Source organism: Trachinotus anak, unplaced genomic scaffold, assembly GCF_046630095.1.
Source record: "Trachinotus anak isolate AG129_WGS33_773 ecotype Australia unplaced genomic scaffold, CSIRO_AGI_Tana_v1 ptg000040l, whole genome shotgun sequence".
NCBI classification, from domain to species: Eukaryota; Metazoa; Chordata; class Actinopteri; order Carangiformes; family Carangidae; genus Trachinotus; species Trachinotus anak.
The window spans coordinates 543,421-554,385 of NW_027273891.1; the positions used below are offsets into that span (position 1 = coordinate 543,421).

A 10,965-nucleotide genomic window follows, 5' to 3' on the forward strand; every position below is an offset into this window, starting at 1 on the left:
CATTGTTTCTTTAATTTGTCTGAAAATATAAACATATAAAAACTGTACAGACACAGAAATACTGCAGAAGTTTCTTTGAATACCGTAATAGTTGATTTGAGACAACAAAGCCACTGCACTGAATAACAGCACTTAATATTAACGTTTTATTAATCATCACAGCATTAACCTGCAGTCCCATAATGACCAGTATGACCAGTATCAGGAATGATTACAAACAAACAAACCAGTTTCTTTGTTCATCTGGACACTGTTGTTTTAAGACTTGACAAACTTTGAACCTGAACTGAATTTAGGATTTGATGAGAGAGAAACATCATAAATACAAACTGTGATGCTTCCAGAGTGAATCTCCCTCGCCCGGACTGATCTACCTGTAGACCTGGTTTAGACCTGATCTACCTGTAGACCTACAGTGTGTGAAAACAGAAGGTGGAGAATTTGATTTCCTGTTTAAAGTGATGGATAATAGTAAAGTTACAACTTCCTGTCATGGAGGAGGTTAAAGGTTGTGGAACTCAGGTCTGGTTGGACTAGCTGCTCTATGGTCCTGCTCATGTTACTGTCAGTTTGTTGCAGTTTCGGCAGATTTTTTCAGTTGGGCTCATTTTGTGTTCAGTGTGTCGTGGGACTAAAGTTCTGGTCACAGGTGTGGTTTGGTTATGTAACCAGATGCAGTCAGGCGGCGCTGTGGTCACCGTGGAACTGTCTTCAGGTGTCGAAGGACCCGGACAGTTGCAGATATGTTCTGGGTCAGCAGGTGGGTCACCTGATCCAGACTGAGACAGGCCACTTTCTCCCCGTTGACCTCCAGTATCTCATCTCCAACCGAGAGCAGACCAGCATACAACTTCTCAGTACTGCTGTCCACCATGTCCTCCACGTACACACCTACAGTACACAGTAATATATATAGTTATTAATATACTGTCAGTGCAGTAATAATACACTGGCAATGTAGAGTTAATACACTGTCAACGTAGTATTAATACACTCTTTCCATGGCTGGGGGTCTGGACGGGGTCCAATCCATCTAATCATCAGTAGTAGTATATGCAGTATTTTCAGCAGTGTATGAAGTATTTTCATCCCTATATGAAGTATATTCAGCAGCATATGTAGTATTTACAGTAGTATATGAAATATTTTCAGCAGTATATTAAGTATTTTTCAGCAGTATATGGAGTATTTTCAGTAGTATATGAAATATTTTCAGCATTATATGGAGTATTTTTTGCAGTATATGGAGTATCTTCAGTAGTATATGTAGCCGGAGGTTGTTTCCCTCCCGGCCACTACATGGCACTGTGCCAACTCGCCGGGCACCCTGATTACTGGGCGGCGCCGTGCACACTGTTATATACAGGTGTGTGGGTGTACCTGACTCTTTTCTGCTCCAATCTCCTGTGGTGGCTGTGGTCTGGCGTGGCAGAGCCCGTTTGTTTGGCGTGGCCGCCATCGAGGCGCACAATATCCTCTATACAGGTAATGCGCTCTGCCAGTTCTCCTTTTTACATGTGTGCGTAACGGGCATATTGGTGATGCAGTCTCCGCTCTTTGTAGCGTGTCGCACGGCCGACTGCTGGGGCCGTGGGAGACGGATCGCTCCGCTGGAAGCCCCCTGGGTCCGGTAGCTCGTCCGTTGGTAGGTCGATGTTGTCTGCCTGTCCATCGAGTCTGTCACTCAGTTCCCAGCTGATTATTGTCATGTGTACCTGTAGGCTGCCGTGTAATTGAGCCGCGGCCTGTTAGGCTCCCACTCTCCTCTGGGGCCTCATTGTTACATTGCAAGGTGAGGTGGAGGTAATTCGTTGGGCCCGCAATCGGCCACCACTCCCTGGATCTTCGCTGCTGTTTTGGCTCCCGTCTTTTGGACAACTGTGGCGACACCTGTTTTAAACGATTTTGTATAAATTTGTCTTCATTGGTTGCCTTAATGTGTGCCAAGGGCAACGTTTATTTAGGTTATATTTTGTTTGTTAGGAATTAATTTAGTTATTTGTATTTCTTTGCATTTGGTTTTTTTGTTTTGTTTTGTTATTTCATTTAAATATTTGTTTGTCCACACCAGTCTGTGTGGCACAAATGGCATGTTTTTATTAATGCTCCTCTTTGTCATTGGTCAGGTGCTGTGGGCCGAAGGCAGCAGTCCAATCCCTGGTGGCAGTGTTTTCTTCACGATTTCCTGTGTGCAGTGTCACGAGTGGTTTGTTTCAGGACCCCGTCCCCCTTTTTGGTTTCTCCTTGCCGCATGGTAAACCCCAGCCCTGTCCTCATCCTCATTCCCTGCCTATGTGCTAATTTTATCGTATTATTGTGTTGGGCTGGTGTGTGACACTTTAATTTTGTTTCTATATGTTTTTGATAGATTCCTTTTGTAAAATAAAACTCCTTTTCCTTAATTGAAAACCGTCTCTTGCCCCTTGGTATATTGAGAACCTGTGTGACCTTACTCCTTTAATAAAAGAAAGACACTTATCTTAGAATTTCCTGGGGGTGAAATTCCCCCGGGTGGCGTTGTTGCAACCGAACAAAAAAAAACCCCGACCTCTCTCGCCACGCCACATATATGAAATATTTTCAGCAGTATATGGAGTATTTTCAGTAGTATATGGAGTATTTTATGGAGTTTTTCCTGCAGTATTATACCTGTTTTAACGTTACTAGGACTGGGACTGGACCAGGACTGGACCTTCACCTTGTCAGCTCTCTAATGTCTGAGTGGACATGTGAATGGAATCACTGTCAGGAGAACTCACAGCGAGCCAGTGGGCGTGTTGATGGTGTTTCTATTCTGCCTCCTTGTCCGGAGTTCATATGAGAAAATGGCTTTAGTATTATTTTTTAGTATTTTCAGTACCAGAGTCTGGTCGTCCTCTCCCTCGGCTGATGACGAATCCGTACGTTTGGGTTGTTGGTCGACTCAGTTCTAACAGAAATGTTCCATCAGAACTAGCCTCAAGAACTCGACCAACAGAACGTAAAGAACATGGACTACCGACATCCTCCACACTCAGACACCGCTGCAGGAACCTGAGAGAGAGAGTGAAGCTGTGATTGGCTGTTAGACATCAAAGGTTTAGTTTTTATTTCTTCCCCATGTTATTCTGAGTGACGAAGAAGAGTAAAGCTTCATTACTGTCAGGACTGAAAGAATCAGCTTCGTCATGATGCAGTGATTCAGTGGTTAGGCTGAACCTCTGCAAAATGATTCTACTGATTATTCCTACAGGATCCTGTAGGAATGATGACTCAGTTTTTCAAGCAATCTAATTGGTCAATAGTCGGGCTGTTGAAAGGTTTTGAGTGATGTTCCAAAGTTAACCTGCAGCATTGGTTACCATGGTGATTATCCCCAGGACCGTGGTGAAAACTAAGTGAATCCCAAAGAAATGTTAACCCACTGATCTAACTTTGTAGTTCAGGGCCACAGAACAGGTGAGTTACCTGTCAGCAGCTGGTCTGTAGTCAGCAGAACGATCTTTCTTCTTCTGTTCTGACCCAAAAGTCTGCACTGATGACAACTTTCTCAACTGCAAGAAAGGCGACCCCTGCTGGACAGACAGGAAACACAGGTCAAAGAAGAAGTGGGGGGGGGAAGGAGAAAAAGGAGAAGAAGAGGAAAAGTGACCCCTGATTTTCTCACCTCATTCAGTGACTGAACTGACGGACATTTTTTTAGCAGGCTGGAGGGGGTGGGGTCATATGTTGAGGGATGGGGCCTATTGCTGAGTCGATCTAGACTGCCGGTTCGAGTCCTGCTGAGTCTGATGGTGGAGAAAAGACGACGCAGAGAAAGTCGAGAGGATTCGTCTCTGCTGCTGAAGCTGTAGGACACAGATGGTTAATTATCATAAAACTTGACTAGTCCTCAGACCCCTACGGCCAGTCCACAGATCCTCTATGACCAGTCCTCAGACACGTATGACTAGTCCTCACACCGTAGCAGCTGATCCAAACCTTTTTTAACTTTCCTCTGTTCGCTACACTGGCTCTACATTGGTCCCACTTCATCCAGTTCAGACCCTGGTGCTGGTCTACAGGGTGGTGAGGGAAACTGATCCTGCCAACTTCAAGTCCCTGGTCAAACCCTATACCCTGATCCGACCACTGCCTCTTCTGTCTCTGGACATTTAGCCGCCTCATCACCCAGAGAACCCTGTGGACCCTCACCTAGTTCAGGCTCTGTTCTGGATGTACAGTGGAGGACTGAACTGAAGTCAGGACAGCAGAGTCTCTGACTGCAAGATAAAAACACTGAACACTGTGGCTCCCCTGCTGCAGTTCTGCCATGTAAAGTGAAACCAGTTCTGGATGAAATCCAGCTCTGAGCACTGATCATTTTGAATGAACCTATAGTCATTTGGTGGGGAATCAATGTGAGTTTGTGTGTAGCTAATGAGATGCTAGTCCTCTGTCATTTTATGACAGTTGAGTGATGCTGCAGTGTGGTTTCCATGGTGACATATCTACATGTGAGATGATGAATCTAGATGTCCTACAGGGGGCATCATGCAGACTCACTGTTCAGGGAGTGAAGCGTCATCACTGTGGAGCTCTGCTCTTATTGGATCTTTAACCTGTTCATCACCGCTGGGCGGGGCTCGGCTGGCAGCTGTAAACCAATCATAAGATGAGATTTTAGTGCGTATTTACAGGCATGTGTCGTGTATGTACTTGGTTTGTACTGTGGGTAAACAGTTTATTTCAGACTGGATGTAGATGTGTTGACAATTCTGACCTGTTGTTTTTGAGCTTCTCTCTGAGGAGGAAGAGGAGGAGTTCTTCATCCTGAGATCCACAACCCCCACCTCCTCCACACAGGGGCTCCTCACTCTCAGCTCTGCCCCAGTTCGGAGCTCACTATGGGGCTTAGTGGGTCTTCCCTGCTCCTCCTGGTCCTGGTTCAAATCCTGTTCTGCCTTTATGCTGTTGAGCCTGATGCTTTGTGACATCATTGCTGATGTCACAGTAGGAGGAGACAAGGGGAAGGGGCATCTGAATGTGGGTGTGATCAGCTGGTCAGGGGCGTAGGGGTTGATTGGCAGGTCTGTGGTGGACGTTACCTGATTTCCATTAAGTTCCACCTGATTGGTGCTCCTCCTCATCTGCGTGTTGGAGACATGCCCAGCCACGCCCCCTCTGCAGGGGGGTCTGGTTTCACCAAGTTTGACAGAGCCAATATAGGTCTCTCTGATTGGTTCAGTCCTCAGGTTGACATGGGGCCGATACAGGCTCTGCCCCCTGCCATCAAGTAAGTTCAGGTTTGCTCCACCTCTTAAAACAGTCCCACAAGAATCACACTGACCAGCAATCCCCACCCCCCCTGCTGATGTTCGTCCTCTCTGCTGTCTGTCAAAATCATGCCCCGCCTCCGCCCTGCTGTTGATGTACAGATTCAGGTCTGGTTTTGAGACCAGGATACCTGTCCCCCGCTGCCCCACCCATCTCCTCTGCCTTTGTCTCTCCAGGTAACGAGACTCTGCTTCCATCTCAGTCTCATCCTCAAATCGCAGACGGCGAGTCGGAGATGCCACTGGACGTCGCCTTGTCAACCCCACAGCCGATTGGCTGCTGGACAAGTCACTCAGATGTCCTGAATGAGAGGCCTCCAACTTCACCTGGATGACAGGAGGCAGCCTGACCCCCAACCTGTGAACACACCACAGTTAGAGGTCGGCTGGTCTTCAGTCAACAGTTTAAATCTGGTGCTGCAGCTCGCTGAGACAGATCCTGTCTTCATTTACACGGCTGAACTTCACTACATGACAGAGCACCATCGAGGAGCGAGAGCGTTATGTCTCCTACTCTGTAAACTGATGGAGGACGACATCAGCTCAGCTGTGATCATTACCACAGAAAAAATCTTTACAGCAGCAACAAAGTGAGAGCAGCTACTGCAGCCCAACAACAGACAAACAGAAGTCAGACACACAATCAGATACTGAAACTGGTTTAGGTTAGGAAAAGACATGAACCGTACAGATCTCCATCTTTCAGATCCTGAACAACAAGACAGACTTTCATCACGATTTAATGTCAGGAGAAGAAATTCAATATGTTGATGTTTACTGATCAATTTCGTAATTATTATCCTTATTATTTATTATCATTATTTACTATTTCAAACATAATTCAGATACAAGTGCGTTCATTAATAACATTTACAGAACAACATTGAAATCAACTCTTAAATTTGCATTTGTTTATTTGTTACTGGTCAGCTGATCCGTGTGTTATTCATAGTGTGTGTGTGTGTGTGTGTGTGTGTGTGTGTGTGTGTGTGTGTGTGTGTGTGTGTGTGTGTGTGTGTGTTACTCACAGTGTGTGTGTGTCGGGGGTCAGCAGGTTGTGGTCTCCTCTCAGGGGAACACAGCGACGCTTCATATGAGCTCCGTCCTCACACTGCTGCTGCCGCGGCAACCAGGCTGACACAAAGAGACTGAACACACACACACACACAGACACACACACACGGTGGGGGAGGGGAGAGGATGACATCGGCAGCTCTTGATTGGTCGGTGTGACAGAGGAAGGAGGATTAAACAGAGCAGCTCGTCAGGACTAATTAACCTGACAAGACCACAGACTGTTTACATCAGCACACTGTGTGTGTGTGTATGTGTGTCCATGCTTTCTGTGTTTTGTGGCTATGGTTTGAAATTATTGTAGTGAATATGTTTCTGCACAGTGAGGATGCAGTTTCAGTGTGTTTCAGTTTTTTTATGTCTGACTGTTTCCTCTGTTTTTTTCTTTCACCTCTGACTGTTTCCAGTTTTTTGTTGTTTTTTTACCTCTGTTTCCTCTATTTTGTTTTTTTGTTTTTTTACCTCTGTTTCCTCTATTTTGTTTTTTTGTTTTTTTACCTCTGTTTCTTCTGTTTTTTTTTTTGTTTGTTTTTTTTTTTTACCTCTGACTGTTTCCTCTGTTTCTTTGTTTTTGTTTACCTGACAATTTTACCTCTGTTTCTTCTGGTTTTTTTTTGTTTGTTTTTTTTTTACCTGCATCACTCTGCTCTCTGCCTTGTGATTGGCTGTCATCCAGGTGTGTCTGGTTGGTCAGCAGTTGTTGGAGGATCCTGTGGTTCACCTGAACTCTCTGAGTCAGGGACAGGAGGCTTCTCTTCCTCTGCTCCTCCTGCAGGCTCAACTGGCCTCCCCCAGGTGTGACACAGGTCCAGGTGTGTTCCAGGTGTTTGGGCACAGAGCATGAGGAGGTTGAATCAAGGCTGAAGCTGAAAAGACTGTCCAGGTCAGTATGTGAGTTGACCTCACCTGCTGAGATGTAGATGGACAAAGGTGAGGCTTCATCACCGCTGCAGGGGGCAGCACCAGCAGGGGGTGGTGCCTCATTCAACACCTGAGTCCCTGAGCCCCTGGGCCACATTACCAGGTGGAGTCAGGTAACAGGAGGTCAGCGGAGCCTCAGAGGTAAAAACTTTCCAGGAAAGGTTTGTCTGAGCAGGTGAGGATCATGAAGGAGACAGATACAGACACACCTGAGAGAGATGGCCACACTCAGTAATACTACATTATCACAAAGTACTTAGTTGTCATTACTATATTTTATATATATATATATATATATATATATATATTGGTTGGCTGTGTCCAGTTGTGGTATTGTGATATGGTATATTGTCTTATTGTTCTTATTTGGTCTGGTGGGAGCAGATGGAAGTTGAATAGGAGAGGTCCCAGAACTGAATCTTGAGGTTTTCCCTCATCGTGCTGGTTCACTCAGATATGTGCTTGGTCTAAGACCAAGCAGGAGAGTCCAAACCAGTTTTCCAGTGTGTCGAGTAGTTCTGAATGGTTGACTGTGATGGGTTGGATAACCTGATTGGAATTTGTCTAAAAGACCATTTGAAGTTATGTTGGGACTCAGATCATTCAGGGTGGGGGAGACCACATGTTCCTTTGTTCTACAGACAACGAAAGCCTCCTGTGAACATCATTCCCCACAATCTTCCACTTTTCACACCTGATGAATATCTCCCATACAGGCCCTTACTGACCGGTGAGTTGTTACTCACTGTGTGACATGTGACCCAGGGTGTCACCAGACAATAAAAACAGCTGTATCCCTTTATTCTCCCTCTTCTTGCTCCTTCCAGGAGCAACAAGGCTCCCAGCACCAGGCTAGCATAAGACTGCTACCTGGACCAACAGCTCTCCTGCAAGCCTGCTCACAGCAGACTGCTCCACTTCACTCTTCCTTAACGGCTGCGACGCAAGTGCCTGCTTATGGAACTCAGAGTGAACAAGTAATTCAGTGCCAGCTGCTACAACACCAAGTCTGCAGCTGACTCCCAAGAACAGGAGCAACAGCAGAGTTAGTGTGGAACAGCAACCCTGCAGGAAGAACAAAGGAGCGACCAGCAGCCTCCTCTGCAACACCAAAGCCACACAACCGGACAGGACCTCACTCCACCAGGACATCATAAATTCTATGGACTTTGTGGAGACAACACTGGAAAAGTCCTTTTCTCTTTTAGCTCCAAGGACTGGGTAAAGTTGACTGGGTATAACCTTAACTGGCACAGCGTAGCACAACAAGACTAAGGACCAGATTGTTAACTTTGTTGATGTACATGTACAGATCTAGTTCATGTAGCTGAGCTTTGTTGTTGTTGTCTGTATGTTACTGTTAGCCACACTGTTAACTGACACTTGTATGTCCTCACACATACATGTAGCCCAGAACTAGAACTTGCATGTAGCTAACCCTCTTTTAACCTGGCACCCTTTGACTACATGGACTGGCTTTGAACAAAGACCCCCCCACATGCCATGTGGTCTCAGGAGCCATCTTTGACCTGCTACATTGAGTAGTGTCTTTGTTTAAAGCCATCTTGTGGTGGCCTTGTTAAGATCATGTGGTCACAGTGACCATTTTGATTTGGCCATCTTCCTTTTGTTTGTGTCCCCACACACAGACACACACAGAACTGTAGATAGGAGATTAGACATTGTATGTTATTTACAGCCCTTAAAATAAATGTCTTTTAAGTATATCTACTGGTGTCTTTAATGTTGCACAAGGAAGAATCTTGCCAACCTCTTCTCAGTAGAACTTACATTCTTCAACCTTACTTACTCTTGATGTGGTAACTTGGTTGTAATTATAACTTAATTATTAATCAAAGTTCCAAATCAACTTCATCATCTTTTACCATTAAGGCTGGTGCCCCTGCAGATAACTCAGAAACCTTAGCGGCATTAATTTTGGAGTTATTATTTAATCTTGATATATTTCATACTGAAACTGAAAAAACTAAACAACTAAACAACTAAATAACTGAAACAACTGAAACGACCAAAACAACTGAAATAACTGAAACAACTAAACAACAAACAACAAACAACTAAACAACTGAAACAACTAAATAAAAAATAACTAAACTGAAACAACTAAACAACTAAAACAACTAAAACAACTGAAACAACTAAACAACTAAAACAACTGGAACAATTAAACAATTAAACAACTAAACAACTAAACAACTGAAACAACTAAAACAACTACTAATACTGTTGGAAGTAATACCTGCAGTACTTCAGAGCTCAGAGATCTTAGTGAACAGTTCTGTTCCCTCGATGTTAATTTATGGGACATAAGGCTGACAGCAGCAGACAGACACACCTGAGCAGGTAACACACACACACACACACGGATGGTACTTCAGTTGAGTTACAACAAACTGCTGATGTCTGATGTGAATTCCCAGTTCTCATTAAAACGTTTTGATCTCAATGTACTGTGACTGCGTTTACATCAGAGTCCTGGTTTTGATCAGGTTTTTGGGGGATCCTAGTTCTGTATTTGGTCATGTAACTGTGAAATTAGATTTATTTTGTAGAATATATTACTAATGTTTTTGAGATGATAAAGTTCATGGTGATCAAATATATATGATATTTTACAGTGTTGTGCAGCTTGTGTGGTCAGCGATTGGATTAGTCTGTACTATAGATGGGTGCAGTGGGAGCTGTGTTTTCCTACAGGTGCAGAGGTAACTGATGTGGACCTACTCATTAGAAACAGTTTTACTTTCATCTGTTGTGGTCTTAATTCAGTGACTGCAAACAGTAAACACTTTGCAGTGGTACAGAAACATCAGGTCCTGGTTTCAGATATCTGGATCTGTTCTCTGCAGTCCAGATGTCCAGATGTTATGTCCATAGTGACACATTATCGACCTCTGAGAGCCAGAGAGAGGTGAACAAAGGTCAACCTCACCTGTTCAAGTTACTCTGGTAAGGTCTCCCCTGCAGACAGACCATGACACACCTGCAGGATGACGTTCATTTACTCTGTAGAGACGTTCAGGACAAATATACATGTCTCAGAATCGTCCTACGATCCAGGTCTGATCCAGAATTACTGTGGTCTTCCTGTCGGACAGTTGTCAGAGAGACTGTGGTCAGAACAGACTTTCTGTCTGTTTACTGGTTTGTCTGTTTACCTGTCTGTCTGTGTGCACTTGTCTTACCTGTGACTCAGTTCTTACCTGTCAATCTTCTCTCCGTCTGTCTCTCCGTCCTCCTCCTCTCTTCTGTTTTGGCCTTCATGGTTGCCCATGAAGACACTCAGACCAGCCTCTGACTGTCTGGTCACAGATGTTTCCTATGACTGTTGGAGAAGCTGATTGGTGGAGAGTGCCTGACCCCGCCTCCTCCAGTTGAACAGAGGACGTGTTTGTGTGTCTTCTTCTGGTATTTCCTCTGTAATTTTTGGACCTGAGGGACAGCCAAACATAAATCCTGCAGCTGCTGCTCCCTTCACCTCCTCCGCCTCCTTCACGTTACTTCACCGTCCTTCACCTCCTTCACTTCACCTCCTGGGTCAGAGAAAGAACTGACCCAGAGACAGCAGCATGTTCAGGTCTGTGGACTAAATCAAAGACATGTTTTTTTAATAACTGAACTTGTGGAGGAAACAGTTTTGATGCTCTCATTGAAT

At 44.8% G+C, this 10,965-nt stretch overlaps 1 protein-coding gene across 6 annotated transcripts; it reads right to left on the reverse strand.

Moving 5' to 3' along the window:
* Positions 1 to 123: 123 nt before the first annotated feature.
* On the reverse strand, positions 124 to 10,874 carry kiaa1614 (KIAA1614 ortholog). Of its 6 annotated transcripts, none has more exons than XM_071472798.1 (9): positions 10,514 to 10,874; positions 10,243 to 10,397; positions 6,323 to 6,442; positions 4,742 to 5,652; positions 4,525 to 4,615; positions 3,647 to 3,827; positions 3,448 to 3,554; positions 2,861 to 3,033; positions 124 to 891 (listed from the first exon to the last, which is right to left on the reverse strand). In XM_071472798.1, exons 2-9 carry the CDS (start codon positions 10,284 to 10,286, stop codon positions 695 to 697), a joined length of 1,824 nt encoding a protein of 607 aa, XP_071328899.1. In that variant the 5' UTR covers positions 10,287 to 10,397; positions 10,514 to 10,874; the 3' UTR covers positions 124 to 694. The 6 variants fall into 6 exon arrangements, with proteins under 6 accessions (XP_071328899.1, XP_071328902.1, XP_071328897.1 ...); XM_071472801.1 differs by lacking the exon at positions 10,514 to 10,874 and adding an exon at positions 6,948 to 7,456 and having other exon boundaries at positions 10,243 to 10,396; XM_071472796.1 differs by lacking the exon at positions 10,514 to 10,874 and adding an exon at positions 6,831 to 7,456 and having other exon boundaries at positions 6,323 to 6,794; positions 10,243 to 10,396.
* Between the last annotated feature and the right edge of the window lie 91 nt (positions 10,875 to 10,965).